Here is a 20,952-nt window from a genome sequence, read left to right as displayed (position 1 = left end):
TTTTAACAAAAAATGCTATATGGGATTTTAAATGTGGAGAAATTAATAACTTCATAGGTAGTTAAAAGTCTAAATAAGCATGGAAGGTGTTAAAACACCTAAAAACAAATGAACGAAGTATTATAAACTTACAGCTGATAAGCCTAGGTAAATGAAAGACATTCCATGAAGAACTGTTTAAAGAAGATCGATCAGATTTCCAGGATATATGCTCCTTTTCCGCAACGTGAATGACACAGAAATAAAGGAGATTACAACGATGGAAGTACAGGACACAATAAAACAATTCAAAAATGGCAAAGCAGCAGACCTGGAGCGGTACATAGAGAGTTGTTGAAGACTGGGCTAAGCGCGTTATTTGGGCATCTCACAAAGCAATTAAACCTCTGTATTAGTGGATAATAAATCCCTGTCGAGTTTAAAGAAGGGTTCATCTCAAATATATCTAAAAAGGGAACCAACGATGACTGCGCAGATTATCGAGGCAAAACAGTCTTCAGTTCTGTATCGAGGCTCTGTGGTAGGAGCCTTAAAACTAGAATTCAGAGAGAAACTGAAGAAGCACGAGAACAGTTTGACTTTTGGGCAGAGAGGTATTGTATCGATAACATCTGCATGATTAGACAGGTGACTGCCAAGAAAGTGTCACATAACTTGGAGATACCCGCAGTTTTCATAGACTTGCAGAGGCCTGTAACACTTTCTAGAATGTGGGAAGTGATGAATAGTCGGAACATTCACAAATGTTACGTACAAGCCGTTCGGACGCTGTATTCAGGTATACTTGTCGTATTAAAACTGGGAAGTTAACTATCACAGAAACATAAGGTTATCAACGGACTTATACATGGATGCACTAAAAACTGGAAAAGGACGTGCAAAAATAAGGGGATTACAATAGGTGATGATACAGTGTGTTCTAAATTTCACCGATGATCCGGTCATCTTCTCCGAAGAAGAAGATGATGTTTCTTATACGTTATGAAAATTAACTTTACGAAGACTGAATACTTGGTTGTTCCAGGCATAGCTTGGGATCTTGTTATGGATGTGAATTTTTTGTAAAATATAAATATTTAGGGCATTCATTTCGGATAAAGGCGGAAGCAATATGGAAATAAAGCACATAAATGAAGGGAAAGATGGCAGTTAATGAGTTACACCTCATTATTTGGAACAAAACTATGTCAAAAAATTTGAAAAGAAGGATATACGAAACTATAGATAAGAGTATTGCTTCGTATGGTAGTGAACTGTGTAAAATCTCCAGTATCAATGAAAAGAAATTAAAGGCAATGGAAATTGAGTTTTGGAAACGACGTTGTGAAATAACAAGAAGAAACAAAATAAGAAATAAAGTACTACAGAAACAGATGGGGGTTACAAAGGACGTATTAGACACAGTTGAAGATTAACGGCTAGCATGGTGTGGACATCTTAGAAAAATACCAGAGGAAAGACAGCATTCTAAAATCTGGCACTACAGACCTCCACGCCACAGAAAAAGCGGAAGGTTCAGGCTACATTGGAACGATGGAGTAAGGCGTGTGATACAGGACTGGGCTATGCAAAAGAGGACAGGCAAGATAGAAGTAGATGGAAACTTGGAAGCGAGAGACGCCGTATGGTGTGGAAAACTCGCAGAAAGAAGAAGAAGAAGAAGAAGAAGAAGAACATTGAGATTATAAACAATAACATAATGAGCACAGCAGTGCATCTGAGAGACTTAACGCAGTAAACCGACACAAGCTTTGTACATCTGAGACAACCGCATCTAAGAATGTAATTACTGCAACCAGTCAAAATAGAACATTTATGCACCTACCAAATTCACTTCCTACGTGATTGTACGTGGTTTTACTTTGCAACATCAGCAGAGCAACAAGATCAGTTTAGAGCGCCAGTGAGATTATATCGCCTCCAGCGACATGGTCTGCCCTCAGGCAATCCCCGTCCCAATCTGCCTCAACAAGGGAACCAATTCGTAAACTTTTCTCCGCCTTAGATTTCAGATACGTCATTTTTCAAAACATCAGTAATTAATACTGTTATTAGCTCCAACGGTGACTAGCGCTTGTACTCACTTGGAGCAACTGCTGTAAGAATTTTAGGATGTATCTTTCATATCAAAACAGCATTTTTACTGGCGGAATATTTTGTGTCCCCTCCCCCTATTCAGGGACAGGGATGGGTTTACTTCACTGTCGCCACGAGCTGTCTCCCCTATAAAACTCTTAATTTTTAGTTTCGCTGGAATTACTCCTACACCAGACTTCTAGAAACTATTAGATGCCCCTTTTGCCTCTTTCCTGTTTACCACCCACTTTTATCGTCCTCGCTTCTACCACTGCCGTTCCTCGTCGTTTTGCGTACCAATTGCCAAAAATGACTCCCTCCCCCGCCCCTGAATTCTGCTGCTCTGCTGGATTAAAAATTCGTAACATACAAACCAAAAGTTGGATTTAGATGCGGACTTCGTTAGTAAATTGCAGCTGGAGCTGCTTATCTGACAACATATTGTATAATAGTTTATTCTTTACCTCAACTTAATAGATTACGTATTTTTTTGGAAATGAGCGTGTATATGGTAATAACATGCCACTGCCACATCTCAGACTTTTTCCAAAGTGTGCAACAAAGTCCCTTTAACCGCCGACAACAAATGTCGTAATTAGAAGGTGTGAGGAGTAAAGAGAGTAATTAAGTGCATAAGAGGTCTTGGAAGCATTAACTGCTCTGCCAGCCACGTACTCGTGAACAGAGTCGCTGGCATAAATCAGGGTCTAATTAGCGCATTAGGCAGTAATTGCTGGCTGCCCAGATAATGACTCGAGAGCGAAAGCGACTACTCCGTTGATGTTAAGTGCGCTAATAGAGTGTGTGGCGCCAGAGGCGCGGGAGTATTTCACACGATGACAACCCACCATTAAAGGGTGGAAGACAGACAAGGCAATGATTGTTACTGGGTCAAAAGGTTCGCAGGAGTTATAACAGAGAGTAAATTGAAAGATTTAGGCCATCGGTTATTGACTTGGCATATTCTGTACACACAACATATTTTTACACATAATCATGTTTAGGTGAGTTAGATCCTGACTGTCCATTGAAACTAAAACAAAACATTATAACTATCTGTTTAATCCCATGACTACCTAATTATGCTCAGCGTAATAATTGTTGGTAGTCTCCTCGGATTTGTTGCTGGATTCTAAAATCAACATAACTGAATATTTCGGCGATCCGTCTGTTCTCCATCTTCAGGAAAGACGCGCGTTGCTACTGAATGCCGCTGGAAATTTATGAGTTTTCGGCGAAACTCAGCAGGAACAGCATCCCTACTGAATATGGAGAACAGACGGATCGCCGAAATATCGAGTATGTTGATTCTAGGACCCGGTTGCAAACCCAAGGAGATTACCAACGATGCTTAATAGCGTGTTCGTCCACATCTGGAAAGCAATAGAGGTGCGATTCTGAGTGGTATGGTATCGAAAAGCCCTAGTAGGTTTCTGGAGTTGTGTGATAAAGAATATCTACACTACTGGCAATTAAAATTGCTACACCAAGGAGAAATGCAGATGATAAACGGGTATTCATTATACAAATATATTACACTAGAACTGACATATTATTACATTTTCACGTAATTTGGGTGCATAGAACCTGAGAAATCAATACCCAGAACAAACACCTCTGGCCGTAATAACGGCCTTTATAAGCCTGGGCATTGGATGACGTGTACAGGTACAGATGCCCATGCAGCTTCAACACGATACCACATTTCATCAAGAGTAGTGGCTGGCGTATTATGACGAGCCAGTTGCTGGGCCACCATTGACTAGACGTTTTCAGTTGGTGACATATCTGGAGAATGTGCTGGCCAGGGCTGCAGTCGAATATTTTCTGTATCCACAAAGGCCCGTGTATTATCCTGCTGAAACGTAGGGTTTCGCAGCGATCGAATGAAGGGTAGAGCCACGGGTTGTAACACATCTGAAATGTGACGTCCACTGTTCAAAGTGCCGTGAATGCGAACAAGAGGTGACCGAGACGTGTAACCAAAGGCACTCCATACCATCACGCCGGGTGATGCGCCAGTATGACCATCATGATGCTGTAAACAGAACCTGGATTCATCCGAAAAAATGGCGTTTTGCCATTCAAGCACACAGCTTCGCCGTTGAGTACAGCATCGCAGGCGCTCCTATCTGTGATACAGCGTCAGGGGTAACCGCAGCCATGGTCTCCAAGCTGATAGTCCGAGCTGCTGCAAACGTCACCCAACTGTTCGTGCAGATGGCCGTTGTCTTGCAAAACGTCCCCATCTGTCGCCTCAGGGATCAAGACGTGGCTGCACGATCCGTTACAGCCATGCGGATAAGATGCCTGTCAACCGACTGCTAGTGACACGAGGCCGTTGGGATCCAGCACGGCTTTCCGTATTACCCTCCTGAACCCACCGATTCCATATTCTGCTAACAGTCATTGGATCTCGACCAACGCGAGCAGCAATGTCGCGATACGATAAACCGCCATCGCGATAGGCTACAATCCGACCTTTATCAAAGTCGGAAACGTGATGGTACGCATTTCTCCGCCTTACACGAGGCATCACAACAACGGTTCACTTGGCAACGCCGGTCAACTGCTGTTTGTGTATGAGAAATCGGTTGGAAACTTTCCTCATGTCAGCACGTTGTACGTGTCGCCACCGGCGCCAACCTTGTGTGAATGCTCTGAAAAGCTAATCATTTGCATATCACTGCATCTTCTTCCTGTCAGTTAAATTTCGTGTCTGTAGCGCGTTATCTTAGTGGTGTAGCAATTTTAAAGGCCGGTAGTGTAGGTATAGGTCACGTAGTTCTCGTACATTACGAGTCGGTGGTTTGTGGGAGCGGAGGTGGGGTGAGATAACGTCCCAGGTATGTTCTGTCTGGTTAAGGTGAGGCGAATTTGTTACCCAAGATGTCAACGTAAGTTCCCTGGCAAACTCCTCAAACCAATGATGCATGATCACTTTTCTGATCTTGCAACATGGAGAGTTATTCCGCTGGAGGATGTAACAGCCGTCCTGGAAAACACCAAGAATGAAGAAATGCAGGTAGTCCCCAATAATGTTTACGTAGTCCATAACCGTCATGGCACCATCGAGTACCACCGCAATTCCCTTGGAAGCCCAAGTGAATGAATATTTTGCAATGTGAAGAGTTTCCCATACACTAAAAGGCGTAAGAAATGGTTCAAATGGCTCTGAGCACTATGGAACTTAACATCTGAGGTCAGTCCCCTAGAACTTAGAACTACTTAACCTAACTAACCTAAGGAAATCACACACATCCATGCCCGAGGAAAGATTCGAACCTGCGACCGTAGCAGACGTGCGGTTCCGGACTGAAGCGTCTAGAACCGCTCGGCCACCTCGGCCGGCAAAGAGTAAGAGAACGGCTGAAAACAATTCAAAGAAAAGATAAAAAAAAAATTTGAAAGGTGTTATGGTTTAATGATTCGAGTATCTCCGTCTTCTGTTTTCCGTCACCAGCGACGTAATAGCCAGAAGACACTCGTCAGAGGCGTCTGCTCTCATCAAATGAATCATTGCATCGATCATGTGATGCAGAGCATATGTTTCAACGGAGCGATACATGGAAAAATTTCACTTGTATGTATCAGCAACCTCAAGGAGCTTCCAATCGACATCATATTCTCCTATTATCCAGAAATATTTTTCGCATCTGCATGTGTTGTTGTTAATGCTAAATCTGTGATCCCCTGATGCCTCAGAATATGTCCTACGAAACGATCCCTTCTTCTAGTCAAGTTGTGTCTCAAACCCCTCTTCTCCGCAATTCTATTAAATATCTCCTAATTAGTTATGTGATCTACACACCTAATCTTCAGCATTCTTCTGTAGCACCACATTTCGACATTTCGAAAGCTTCTAGTCTCTTCTTGTCCAAACTTCTTATCGTCCATGTTTCGCTTCCATACATGGCTTCACTCCATACTAATACTTTCAGAAACGACTTCCTGACGAATCTATACTCGATGTTAACAAATTTCTCTTCTTCCGAAACGCTTTCCTTGCCATTGCCAGTCTACATTTTATATCCTCTCTACTTCGACCATCATCAGTTATTTTGCTCCCCAAATAGCAAAACCCATTTACTACTTTAAGTGTCTCATTACCTAATCTAATTCCCTCAGCATCACCAGACTTAATTCGACTACATTCCATTATCCTCCTTTTGCTTTTGTTGATGTTCATCTTATATCCTCCTTTCAAGACACTGTCCAGTCCGTTCAACTGCTCTTCCAATTCCTTCGCTTCTGCATACAATACTCTTAATCTTCGAATTCGTGCCTTCCAGATCACCGGAACTGCTATGGAATAGTTGTGTCATGACTGTTGTAATTTCTTCTGTTGCAGGCGCACCAGGCCTACCGGTTCAACTACGGCGTGCGTGATCTCAGCACGGGAGACCTCAAGTCCCAATGGGAGGCTCGCGAGGGAGGCATCGTCAAGGTAAGCTCACCAGAGGCATCCACGCCTCCGCCATTAAAACCGCGCCGCAAGTTCGTATTCGAACACCATTTACGATCGTTGTAGTAAGAGACATTTTCCATTATAGTTCGTAAACTCTGTTACCTTTTAAACGATAGAATCGATACAAAAAAGTAAAACAGTAAAATTTCCATGTACGAGGTTGTTCGGAAAGTAAGGAACGATCGGTCGCGAAATGGAAACCACAGTGAAAATAAAAACTGTTTTATTGGCAACCGTTAGCTACACCTTCCAGCTACTTTTCTACATAGTCGCCCCTCCGACTTAGACCTCTGTCATAGCGCTGTACCTATGCTTTCCAACAACCTTCTGCGCTGAACTGCAGCTCGTTATGTGTGCCAAAGTGTTGTCTTCGTAGCCAGTGGTTCATATGAGCAGATACGAAAATCAGAGGGAGCCAAGTACGGGTTGAATGGTGGGTGATCAAACACTTACTATCAATAACGCTGCAGGGGCGCCGTCATTGCCCTTGCAGTGTGCGACCCAGAACTGTGGTGGCGGAGGAGCTGTGTGACAGATACTTTATCTGGGGTTACATGAAATCAGGCGAAATCTCGCGGCGGGTAGGCTACCAGTACTTGACGGGACACACTATATTCTAGGCATCTTTACTCGCTCACTGTGCACTTATAACTGAGAAGAGCGACTTGACTTTACCTACGGACATACCAGAGACACTGCTCAACATATCTCTGCAAAGCTTTATCGTATTTTACTGTGGTTTACATTTCGCGACAGATCGCTCCTTACTTTCCAGATAACCCTCGTATTTTAAGGAGGTGGTGGAGGTGGTGCCTCATAGCCCGTAGACATTTGAATTTATATAAGCGTGTGGCATCTCATTTTCCGAATTTTTCGTATACAAGTACACCAGTTAACGATTCTAAACATTCATGGTGGTATCTGTTTGTACTATATCGTGTCTCACTACCACTTTCGCGCAACGACGCTCTGAGCGGGTTTTTTAGGGAATTAACAAGTTTGAACCTGGGACCTGCTGCTGGTAAGGAGACGCCAGACCACACATGACATGTAGAATTCAGAAGAGTTCAGTGAGACTAGCGATGATATAACCAAATACTAAATGATCTCAGCGTCAGCTCCACTGCACTCCCTGTAAAGGAATCTTAATTCTAACTAAATATAGTGGAAAGGGTTCAAGGCTTTCCTATTTTTAGTTAGCTGGTAAAATAACGTCGAAAAAGCAGTTAAGTTTACCATTGGAAATTTATTCTAATCACAAAACATCGTTTATAAATTGCACTATTGATAAAAGGAAATGTTTTAATACAGGATGATAAAAACCAACAGCGTTCAACAAAAATGTGAACGAATATTTCCTAAATGGGTTTCCAAGTTCTACAATCGATCGAAGGATGACCTATGCCATATCACATCTATAATCTAGGTTTAATTTAAGTTTCACAAAAGAGAAAACTATCAAAATGGTCTACAGTGACCCTCAATTATCTTTAATAACTTATCTAACTTGTCGTAAATTACAGTGGCTGATGTGGCTTCTCAATAACTATATAAAAGAAAACTCATCGCGTTTCAGATCTGTTCTTCAAGTGGCAAATGTGAACACCATGAGTTTTAATTAACGATCACCATTAGTATTACGGAAAAAAGGGGTGTAACAGATGAGACTTCTGCAGTTCTGAGTGAAGCCTTATGCGCTGTTATGCGGCATCGCGTGCGTTCATTACCTTGTCGGTGTCTAAGCAGCGTCAGGGCGGCAGCGGCCGGCGGAGCAGCCATCCAGCTCGCCGTCTCGGAACCAACTCTCCTCTAACTTCTCCTTACTACAATTTACCGAAGTTAGTTTTAAAAAACTATTTGGCTACGTTTTCATCTGACCAATCAGGGTCTCAATGTTAACCTTAAGTTCCGCCTACAAAAATTCTGTCTATCCAACGAGAAACGTTATACTTTTCGTGGTGGGGCAATGTTTTTAAAGTTTGCAACGTAACAGAGACGCTAAAAAGTCTCACGCTAAAACCTGCAGCTATTGTGGTTCTTTTAGCGTTATCGTAAGATCTATACTGCTCTTCTGGAGGGCTCTATCTTTTAAAATGGGCTGGGGAGTGATCCTAATGTAACAGACACGCGAAAAAGTCTCACGCTAAAACTTGCGGGTGGTAGTGGCCCTTTTTGTGTTATCGTAAGATCTATACTGCTTTTCTGGAGGGCTCTAGCTTTTAACATGGGCTGGGGGTGATCCTTGACGTACCTGAGACGCGAAAAAGCCTCATGCTAAAACGTGCGGGGTGTATAGTCGTACAGGTAGGCTCGCGGCGTGGGTGCCCAGCCCCTCCCTTATCTAGCTTAACACGGTTCTGCTCTCGGCTTCTGTCCTCGTTTCTCCCCTCGGAACTGCGTCTGCCTCACGGTGGGAAGGTACGACATGCATTTAGGCATTCTTGTGTTAGTCTGTGGTATTCCAGTTGCTCACTCGTTACTCGTATTACTTTGGTTAATTTAATGTCACGATTTATTCGGAGCTATGTGACATACTAGTAGATTTGCTTATCATGTCAGGGTTTTCATGTAAGGTGTTGGATTTGCCTGACACCTTACACGATATACATTCGTTTCATTTCCTAATGTTCTTCATGTGATCTTCCCAGTGTCATACAGGATACCTGTGAACCGTCATTGCCTGTATAGCTTATCAGCACCTGTTGGCAGTGAATCATGAGGTTTTCAGTAAAATTACTACGGTATGTAGATTTTTCCGATCACTGCCGGTTACAAATCCAAAGTCAACTCCGGTTAGAAGAAGAAGTATATTATTTTCTTAGTTCATTTCATCCTTATATACTCTGAAGCGTCAAAGAAACTGGTATAGGCATGCGTATTCAAATACAGATATATGTAAACAGGTTGAATACGGCGCTGCGGTCAGCAACGCCTGTATAAGACAAGTGCCTGGCGCAGTTGTTAAATTGGCTACTGCTCCTACAATGGCAGGTTATCAAGATTTAAATGAGCCTGAACGAGGTGTTTTAGTCGGCGCACGAGCGATAGGGCACAGCGCATCCATTCATGTGCGTTGTGCATTCCGGCGGACTTGGGCAGTTCCAGTAGGACAATGCGACACCCCACACGTCCATAATTGCTATAGAGTGGCTCCAAGAGCACTCTGAGTTTAAACACTTCCGCTGGCCACCAAACTCCCCAGACATGAACATTATTGAGCAAGTTTGGAATGTAAGAGACGAGGTACTGGCAGAAGTAAAGCTGTGAGGACGGGGCGTGGGTCGTACTTGGGTAGCTCAGTTGGTAGAGCACTTGCCCGCGAAAGGCAAAGGTCCCGAGTTCGAGTCTCGGTGCGGCACACAGTTTTAATCTGCCAGGAAGTTTCATTTCTGAGCATAGTTGTGATGCCTTGCAACTTGTTGCTCAGAAGAGATCTTCAACCCCTCGAACTGTTACGGATTTGTGTACAGACATGCAGGATTCATGGTGTCAATCCCTCCAGCTCTACTGAAGACATTAGTCGAATCCATGCCATGTCGTCTTGCGGAACTTCTACGTGCTCGCGGGGGCCCTATATGATATTAGACAGGTGTACCAGTTTCCTTGGTTCATCAGTGCAGATATTATTAAACGTAAAAAAAAATTGACACTTTGCTGAACTCTCTTTGCATTAGAAATGTGTGCTGCATTAACCATGTGTTTTATATAGCCCGAAGGATGGTAATCCAGAGAGCGGATTTTGTAGGCCGTGTCGTTCCTTATTTATTGATCTGCCGTTACGGATTTCATCTATCGCATTTCGAGCACTGTCACATAGCAGCGTGAGACTCAACAGGCAGTTTCCTGTAGAAAGACGGGAAGCGTGCCCTGAATAATACCCTCGTAGACCGCATTTGTAAGGCACACTCAATAAGTCCGAAAGTTTCTGTACTGCGTTAAAAAAAAAGAAAAAAAAGAGAGAGAGAGAAAAGTTAATATGATGGTTTTAATAATTCGGGTATTCTACAGTCTCCCCGCACAGAACGTTCACAGCTGCAAGTAAAACTGTCAGAAAAGTCCTTCTTCGGGATATTGTTGAACTGGCGCGTCACATTCGCTACTTCTTCGATCTTAAACAACCATCAGACACCCATTTTGCACTTTGCCGTGTTGTCGTAGGCTCACAATTTTTTAGGAAAAGGACTGCCCGCGTTTTTCATTTCAATCAAGTCGCGGCAGGCGTCCACAGGTCGTAGCATTTCTTTGGGAGAAAGGTTGTGTGGGACAAACTTACCACACAATATTCTCATCTTCAAAACAGCCTGAAAAAAATAGTGAACGTTTGATTTAAGCTTGTTCAGTTCGTTGCTCCATTGGGATTTGTGACGCAGCAATGACGACACACTATGCCCGCACGTCCACTGCTTAGCACTGACCACTCACAACTCAGTGGTCTAACGCACATCTGTTGTTTGCAGTTGTTAATTCGAGCTGCCACCGAAGTTATTGCGCTGACATCGTCTATACGCCAGGAATAACATCAGTTAGGAACTTTTTGGACGGACGGTGTACAAGAAGAATATATGGACGAACCATACTCTCTTCTGTAATTCCCATCCGTAGACATTAATCCCAAACTGCTGCTGGTGTCTAGGCCAAGTCTATGATGACGATTTGCATACAACCACAAATGATGACTGTGGAAGAAAATACTCTACTGAAAATTATTGGTTGTAATTTCCAGCTTCACTTCGAAATTCGTAGAATTTGAAGTTTCAGTAATAAGACAGAAACGAAGGATTTTTTGGCTTATGTGTAACGGGATATTTTGTTCTTTTTTATGTACACAATCTATCCCCAGATTTCGTTCAACTACTTCCGATACACTCCCCGCACACCCATTTTTTGATTGGTTTCCTCCTTGTCCAAATACAGGGTTAGTTATTTATGTTCCGTGGGCCATAACAATCTATGATGTACATGTTATTTTGTTTAAAAACAAGATACTGTTATTTTGTTTAAAAATATGACACATTTCCTCTGTGAAAATATGTCCACATTATAATCATTTACATAATTTAATTTTTACTTTAATCTTAATCTAAAATAAGAATTAACAAATGCAGTTCAATGACACTCTGATATAATCTATTCATCTAGACTGTAGAAGCAGCTGTCAAGCACAATTGATTTCAACTTATTTTTAAGATAGTTTCATTGTGTCAGTGCCTTTAATTCATCACATACGACGTCAAATATTTGTATTGCTCCATACTTCGCGCTTTTCTTTGCAAGAGTGAATCTAGTTCCTAGAAAGAGCAAATATTTTTTTATTCGTACAACATTTTTGAATTCTACAACTACACTGAAATTTGAGCTGATTCTTCCCCATAAAATTCATAAGAGAGTAAATGTGATGTGAGTCTGCCCCTAGTATAGCTAATTTTTGAAGCAGTTATCTACAAGAATTACGAGGATGGACGCCAGGTAGTTCATCACCAAAAATCTGCACTTAAACGTAGAGAAAATGTTGCTGGGCACTTGCCTTAGATGAGTTTTTTGATGTGTGTCTTCCAGGTGATCAATACGCACACACGTGAATTTCTAAAATTGTGTTTCACATACATACTTTGGTCACGCTCTGTTATTACTGATCATTGCCTGTTACTGAATTAAATGACTCGTGCTTTTGTCTTTCAAATTAAGTGGCAGGCAATGTAATGAGACAGGTACAATAATCTTACTAAATATTTAATGCAATGGTCACTGCGTTGCTGCACGTCTATTAGACATGACTGCGATGCCTACATTATCAGCAAGGAGTACAATTATGCTTTATCCACATTTGATGTGAGGTTGTTTATAAGTAACAAGAACAGGAGTGGCCTCAATAGTGAACCTTGCGGGGCACCAGTAGTAATTTGTCCTTACTCTGTTTACGGTCCATTATGGAAACTGCATGAGACATCTGCTTTTAGACTGTGCTGCCTTTTAGCTAAATAAACCGACGAAAAAAAATCGCAACACCAAGTAGGAGTCGTACTAGATGCACCGAAGTTTGTTGGCTTTTTTCTGCGTCTGAAAGATGATGTCTGTTCAGATTTGACACCAGCCGCATGAGGGTGTCGTTAGTAGGACCACAGTGAGAATGTAAATTACGTTTGCTTTAAATACACTGTAACGGTCGTGAGCATTAGTTACCCTTTGAGACTGGGCGTGATGTCTTGATGTTAGTGAAGAATGATTCTAAGGTGACAAAGAAGCCATTATCAACAATTCACTGAGTTGGAAAGATGTCGTGTAATAGGACTACAAGAAGCTGCCTGTTCCTCCTGTGGTATTGCAGAAATACTTGGCAGGATGTAGATACTGTACATGACTGATAGCAGCGGTGGGCACGGCAATATATAGTCTCAAGAAGACCGGGCTCCAGGCGGCCAAGTAGCACAACCGAGAGGGAGGACTATCGTGTTCGGTGTATGACTCTGGTACATGGTACTGCATCTGCAGCAGCAATTTGAACAGCAGTTGGCACCATAGTGACACAACGAGCTGTTGCTAATCGTTCAATTCAAGGACAGCTACGAGTCAGTCGCCCTGTAATGTGCATTTCACTGACCCCAAACCAGTGTCATTTGCGATGTCAGTGGTGTCAAGCGAGAGCTCATTGGGGGGCATGATGGACGACTGTCATGTTTTCCGATAAAAGCTGGTTCTGCTTCGGTGCCAGTGATGGCCAAGTATTGGTTTGAACCAGAACAGTTGAGGGTCTGCAACCAACCTGTGTGCACGCTAGACACACTGGACCTACGCCTGGAGTTATGGTCTGGGGTGCGATTTCATATAACAGCAGGAGCACTCTCGCGGTTATCCCACACACTCTGCGACCTGTTGCGCTGCCCTTCATGAACAACATTGCAGGGAGTGTTCTCCAACAGGATAACGCTGGACCACACACCACTGTTGCAGCCCTACGTTCTAGATAGTGCTGACAGATTCCCTTGGCCTACTCTATCACGATATCTATCCCAAGTCGAGCACATACGGGATCTCATCGGACGACAACCAGTACCAAGATTCTCTGTACTGACTGTCGAAGTGCAACAGGTTTGGAACTCCATCCCCACAAATTTGCATCCGACACCTGTACGACACAATGCATACACGTTCGTATGCTTGCATTCAACATTCTGGCGGTTATACTAGTTATTAATGAACCAGAATTCCACATTTGCAAAGACTAATCTCTCGCTTACATTAACCTATGATCTTGCAAGGTTAATCACTTACATACGTTACCAACACGAATGTATTCCGGAAATTTCATTACTTCTACAGGGTGACACACGGGAGGCGGACGGTTTTTAGTAAAAAATACTCAGCCAACTTTAAAATTAACGCATGTTTATTTACACAAAATCAAAGCTCATTATTTGCCATTTTAGTTAACAAAGTTATTTGTGAAAAATAATGTCGTCAAGGTGATGTCCATCATTCGAATGCAGGACTCCAGCACACGGGCTAAAATCTCTGCAGGGATGGCAGCAATTTCTTGAACGATTGCATTCTTCATCTCGTCCAAATTTCGTGGTTTGTGGTTGTAGACACAGTTCTTAAGGTACCCCCACAGAAAAAAGCCACATACTGACAAGTCGGGAGACTTGGGAGGCCAAGGAACATTGCCAAAACGTGAGATAATCCGGCCAGGAAACATGCGTCTAAGAACTGTCATTGCAGTGTTTGCGGTGTGCCATGTTGCCCCATACTGCTGGAACCAAACGCGTTTTAAAGGTATTCGTCGTCTTCTTAGTTCTCGTTTCAAGAATGTTTCAAGCATACGAATGTTCAAATGGTTCAAATGGCTCTGAGAACTATGGGACTTAACTTCTGAGGTCATCAGTCCCCTAGAACTTAAAACTACTTAAACCTAACTAACCTAAGAACATCACACACGTCCATGCCCTAGAATCGCTCGGCCGCCCCGGCTGGCCATACGAATGTAACGAACCGAATTAAGAGTAACTGTGGCCCCATTCTCTTCAAAAAAATAAGGTCCAATAAAGCCAACAGAGCCAAGAGCACACCAGACTGTTTCTTCTTCTGAGTGTAGAGGACGCTGGCGGATAAGGTGTAGATGTTCTGGAGCCCAGTAACGTAGGTGTTGCTTATTCACTGTCCCGTTTAAATGAAAATGAGCTTCATCGCTCTCAATAAAATTTCATTTTCATTCGATTCCAAAATCACTTGCATTCTGTAAGCGAAGTCTTCTCGTAAAAAAAAAAAATGTGTATGAAATCTTATGGGACCTAACCGCTAAGGTCATCAGTCCCTAAGCTTACACACTACTTAACCTAAATAATCTTTAGGACAAACACACGTACCCATGCCCGAGGGAGGACTCGAACCTCCGCTGGGATCGGTGACACAGTCCATGAGTGCACCGCCTTAGACCGCTTCTCGTAAGGCAAAATCAGTTTCCTTAAGTTGTTGGACATTGAGCATTTTGTAGGGATGGAATTTTAATTCTTCATGCAAAAATCGTCTAACCGATTCTCGATTGATTCGTAACTCTCTAGCATGACGTCTAGCTGACCGTCCCGGGCTTCTGACTGCCGCTTGCCTTACCCTTTCATCATTTTCTGGTGCCGTTACTCTGCGTCTCGGGCCAGGATGCTTCTTATCCAGTATGTTTCCAGTTGATCTGAAGTTTTCCACCCATCTGAGGATTGTGTTCTGGCTTGGAACAGTTCCATGTCGAACGACATTAAACCGCCCACGAAACAATCGCTGCGTAGCAATAATAGACTCACCATTTTTCACTAAAGTGTCATAGACAAACACTCGACGTTGCAAGTCCCACTGCTCCATAGTGACTGAGTAAACGAAATGGCGTCTTGCGTGGATCAGAACTATCTCAACCACGACCACCTCCCACCACCGCGGCCTCAGTAGTACGCAGTTCAAAACCGTCCGTCTCCCGTGTGTCACCCTGTATATCAATTAATTTTTGGTGTTGCGATTTTTTTTTCTTCAGTGTATAACGTTAACTGATTGCTCGCTGTGTCATGAAATGTTGTAGTGTGTATAGTCAAACACTGTAGAGGGATGCAACAAGTTTTTTTAGGGTGCTGTGGACGAGAGTGGTGTTTACGTGTTTTCAGATAATTTGGCAGATAAGGGAGGAGTTGTAGCATTGCTGTTCACTCGAACCTGGGGACGTGTTGTGTGCCCTCAGGGCAGCTACAGCGTGCTGGACGCCGATGGGTCGGTGCGCACCGTGAGCTACACGGCGGACGACGTGAACGGCTTCAACGCGGTGGTCACCAAGTCGAACCCCGGCGCGCACCCGCCCGCGGTGCCTCCGGTGCTCGTGCAGAAGCCCGTCGTCGTGGCCAAACCCCTGCCGCCTCCCGTCGTGGTCGTCACTCGGCCGCCCCCGCCACCCCCCACCACGGTGCTCGTCACCCCCAGGCCGCAGCCGTCCGTCATAGTAAGTACCGACACCCTCATTACATACAGGTACAACCAGTCTCCATGGAAACAACCGGCGCCTACTAAGAACATTGTGCATTGGGCCATAGCTTTCATACGAGGGTTGGAACTTAAATAGTGGCAACTACACTCCTGGAAATGGAAAAAAGAACACGTTGACATCGGTGTGTCAGACCCACCATACTTGCTCCGGACGCTGCGAGAGGGCTGTACAAGCAATGATCACACGCACGGCACAGCGGACACACCAGGAACCGCGGGGTTGGCCGTCGAATGGCGCTAGCTGCGCAGCATTTGTGCACCGCCGCCGTCAGTGTCAGCCAGTTTGCCGTGGCATACGGAGCTCCATCGCAGTCTTTAACACTGGTAGCATGCCGCTACAGCGTGGACGTGAGCCGTATGTGCAGTTGACGGACTTTGAGCGAGGGCGTATGTGGGCATGCGGGAGGCCGGGTGGACGTACCGCCGAATTGCTCAACACGTGGGGCGTGAGGTCTCCACAGTACATCGATGTTGTCGCCAATGGTCGGCGGAAGGTGCACGTGCCCGTCGACCTGGGACCGGACCGCAGCGACGCACGGATGCACGCCAAGACCGTAGGATCCTACGCAGTGCCGTAGGGGACCGCACCGCCACTTCCCAGCAAATTAGGGACACTGTTGCTCCTGGGGTATCGGCGAGGACCATTCGCAACCGTCTCCATGAAGCTGGGCTACGGTCCCGCACACCGTTAGGCCGTCTTCCGCTCACGCCCCAACATCGTGCAGCCCGCCTCCAGTGGTGTCGCGACAGGCGTGAATGGAGGGACGAATGGAGACGTGTCGTCTTCAGCGATGAGAGTCGCTTCTGCCTTGGTGCCAATGATGGTCGTATGCGTGTTTGGCGCCGTGCAGGTGAGCGCCACAATCAGGACTGCATACGACCGAGGCACACAGGGCCAACACCCGGCATCATGGTGTGGGGAGCGATCTCCTACACTGGCCGTACACCTCTGGTGATCGTCAAGGGGACACTGAGTAGAGCACGGTACATCCAAACCGTCATCAAACCCATCGTTCTACCATTCCTAGACCGGCAAGGGAACTTGCTGTTCCAACAGGACAATGCACGTCCGCATGTATCCCGTGCCACCCAACGTGCTCTAGAAGCTGTAAGTCAACAACCCTGGCCAGCAAGATCTCCCGATCTGTCCCCCATTGAGCATGTTTGGGACTGGATGAAGCGTCGTCTCACGCGGTCTGCACGTCCAGCACGAACGCTGGTCCAACTGAGGCGCCAGGTGGTAATGGCATGGCAAGCCGTTCCACAGGACTACATCCAGCATCTCTACGATCGTCTCCATGGGAGAATAGCAGCCTGCATTGCTGCGAAAGGTGGATATACACTGTACTAGTGCCAACATTGTGCATGCTCTGTTGCCTGTGTCTATGTGCCTGTGGTTCTGTCAGTGTGATCATGTGATGTATCTGACCCCAGGAATGTGTCAATAAAGTTTCCCCTTCCTGGGACAATGAATTCACGGTGTTCTTATTTCAATTTCCAGGAGTGTATTTATTCACAACCAATACAAAAGAGTTAGATGTTTGCACCTGTTACTGTCCTTCAAAGTAGTCACGAGCGTTGTGTAGCGTTGCCAGCGATGTGGAAGGCGTACTATACCGTTAGCAGAGCCTGTTCTGTCGATAGTGCGAATGGAGTAGTCTGTCGCCTGTCGAATCTCTGGAAGAGTTCTGAAGCGAATGCCACGAAGTGGTTCCTTCATCTTCGGAATCAAATCAAAGTCACAAGGACGTAAGTCCGGGGAATATGGTGGATGGTACAGTACCCCAGTCCCATCGGCCGAACAGAGCAGCAACAGCTTGCGCTGTATGCGCCCGCTCATTTTCGTACAAAATGATGGGTGGGTTGCGCAGAAAGTGTCGCCTCTTCTTGTAAGTAGGCTGTTTAGGTTTTCTTATTGGTAACGCCACGTAGCGCGCTGTATGAAAATCACTGGCTGTGCTGTGTGAAGTCTGTGACTAGTTTGTTGTCTCCCATTGTAGTGTTGGGCAGTTGGCTGTTAACAGCGCGTAGCGTTGCGCAGTTGGAGGTGAGCCGCCAGTAGTGGTGGATGCGGGGAAGTGAGATGGCGAATTTTTGAGAGCGGGTGATCTGGACGTGTGTCTATCAGAAACAGTACATTTGTAAGAAGGGATGTCACGAAGTGTTATATATATATTATTACTTTTGAACACTATTAAGATAAATACACTGTTCTCTATCAAAATCTTTCATTTGCTAACTATGCCTATCAGTAGTTAGTGCCTTCAGTAGTTTGAATTTTTTATTTAGCTAGCAGTATTGGCGCTCGCTGTAATGCAGTAGTTTGAGTAACGAAGATTTTTGTGAGGTAAGTGATTTGTGAAACGTGTAGGTTAATATAGTCAGGGCCATTCTCTTGTAGGGATTATTGAAAGTCACATTGCGTTGCGCTAAAGAATATTGTGTGTTAGTTTAAGCACAGTGGTGTATAATTTTTCGAAGGGGACGTTTCATTGTTTCGCAAAGCTAGTCACAGGTGATGCTCCAAAAACGAAGAGCAATACTGTGCATTGGCGGTCTGCCGTAGAGGAACGTAAAGCGTTAGGATAACACCATCACAGTCGTACACGAGAATCACCATAACTTTAGACCGCTCTATTCGCACCATCAATAGAACAGGCTCTACTAACGATATACTACGCCTTCCACATCGCTGGAAACAGGTTCTACACAATGCTGGTGACTACTTTGAAGGACAGTAACAGGTGCAAACATGTAACACTTTTTTTATCGGTTGTGAATAAATAGTTGCCGCTACTTAAGTTCCACCCCTTGTATATTCTTCAGACCAAAACCTCATCCCTTATCACTTTTACTGTTAAGCTGTGTTTTTAAGAATAAAATGTAAGGAGCTGCAGTTTGAAGTTAAACAACCTCAATGTTAAACTAATATTTCTACTTACTACTGCCGGACGGTGGGACCGAGCGGTTCTAGGCGCTTCAGTCTGGAATCTTGCGACCGCTACAGTCGCAGATTCGAATCCTGCCTCGTGCATGGATGTGTGTGATGTCCTTAGGTTAGTTAGGTTTAAGCAGTTCTAAGTTATAGGGAACTGATGACCTCAGATGTTAAGTCCCATACTGCTCAGAGCAACTTGAACCATTTTTTATTATTCTCCTGGCCGTTATCCCGTATCTTCACGGAGTCGAAATGTTAATTTATGGATTTGGCAATGCAAACGGTAGACGGTGACCGGATACCTTTCCTATCGCCATAATTTACCCCACGTCGCTTCCCCTAACTATCTGCGTCTAGTGTTATACCATGCGAAAGTGTGCGAATATCTTCTAAATTAATACGAATCGTGTAAGGGAGCGGGACGTTGGTTCCATTCTGGTATTCACTTAGATTCACTTCGTCAGATGTGGAAAACCGCCTAAAAACTATGTCCAGACTGGCTGACACAGCTGCTCTCGTCATTAATCGGCCAGGCGGATTCGATCCGAGGGCCGGCGGACGTCGTCGAAACCAGAGAGCGGCGTGCTAAGTAACGCGAGCAGCTGTGTGCGCGGGTCACAAAGCTAAACGAATACCTCGCCGACAGAAATCGAATGGAATTAGGAGAATCGAATGGAATTAGGGAAATCGAATGGAATTAGGGCAATCTCATTACCTTTTGTAGTCGATTTTGCCACGCTTGCAACAAACTTAACGTAAGTCAAAAAAATGGCACTGATCACTATGGGACTTAAGCGCCCAAAACCGATCGGCCACATCGGCCGGATCCTAACGTAAGTAGTTACTCAGTGAAATCTGAAGAAAAAGCCAATAGACGTCCGTCCAGGATTTCAATTGAAAAAAAAAAATCATGGCAAACGTATAAAATACACCAAAACACACTGAACACAAATAAGTAAAATAAAATGAGTTAGTAAACTGAAACATCTTTGAGAAACAATATAGTGCTACGGGCTAGGAGGATTTGCAATAACTGAAAGAATAATTCATGAGGGAGGAGCATATGTTCTAACTAATATGTCTACAATTAAAAATGTATCTCTAGAATTACGTAACTAAAACATTATTCCACTCCGATAAGACCAGACTGTTTATATGCGTGTGAATGTTTAACAATGAATTTTAAGTTGACCGGAATACAGAAGGAGGAGGAGGAGAAGGAGATTAGTGTTTAATGTCCTGCCGACAACCTGTTCATGACAGACGGAGCACAAGCTCGGACTGAGGAAGTTCGGACGCGCCCTTCCGAAGGAACCATCGCGGCATTTGCCAGAAGCGATTTAGGGAAAACCTAAATCAGGATGGCTGGATGAGGGTTCGAACCGTCGTCCTACCCAATGATAGTCAAATTTTGTAAACCTTTACCACCTCGCTCGATAACAGAATAGCAGTTACTCGTTAGATGGATTATTAGAAAAGTAATGGATGCAATACAAACTAAATATGGTTGAAACAAGAAAAATAATGAATACTAAAATATACAGAAAATATCAGAAGTGATTGAGATGCGAAGGTTAATATTCCTTGAACACTTCTACCCAGTGAATGATAACAGGCAAACAAAACAAATATTCCTGCGTTCCTGGGAAAGAAGTCTAGAACTGCTAGGATTACAGACATAAGATAAGAACTGGAAAGTAACAGTATCAAAGAATAGTAAAAACAGAAAGAAACTTTGTAAGAACCAAAGATTAAATTCAGAAGGCTTTCTAGGCAGAAAACATACGAAATCAGGAACGACATTCAAAGAAGAAAGAAATAGAGAACACGCGAATAACTTGGTAAATGGAGTGGTGGAAAAATAATGGAAAAATGAGAAAGAGAAAGAAAGAAGAGGAGCTGAAGTTAAAGTGATCCCATTTGGTATACGAAGATAAAAAATAATAAGAACAGCAGA

General features: G+C 44.1%; 1 protein-coding gene across 1 annotated transcript in view; it reads left to right on the top strand.

Moving 5' to 3' along the window:
* The window catches only part of LOC126284854 (cuticle protein 19.8-like), an 89,472-nt gene that overhangs the window by 59,873 nt on the left and 8,647 nt on the right, over nucleotides 1–20,952 (top strand). The window contains exons 3-4 of the mRNA XM_049984086.1: nucleotides 6,428–6,523; nucleotides 15,759–16,013. Of these exons, the coding sequence (XP_049840043.1) occupies nucleotides 6,428–6,523; nucleotides 15,759–16,013 (351 nt within the window). The remainder of the gene's footprint in view (nucleotides 1–6,427; nucleotides 6,524–15,758; nucleotides 16,014–20,952) is intronic.

This window comes from Schistocerca gregaria, chromosome 8 (assembly GCF_023897955.1).
Source record: "Schistocerca gregaria isolate iqSchGreg1 chromosome 8, iqSchGreg1.2, whole genome shotgun sequence".
NCBI lineage: Eukaryota > Metazoa > Arthropoda > Insecta > Orthoptera > Acrididae > Schistocerca > Schistocerca gregaria.
This window is presented reverse-complemented; position numbering and strand designations above follow the sequence as displayed.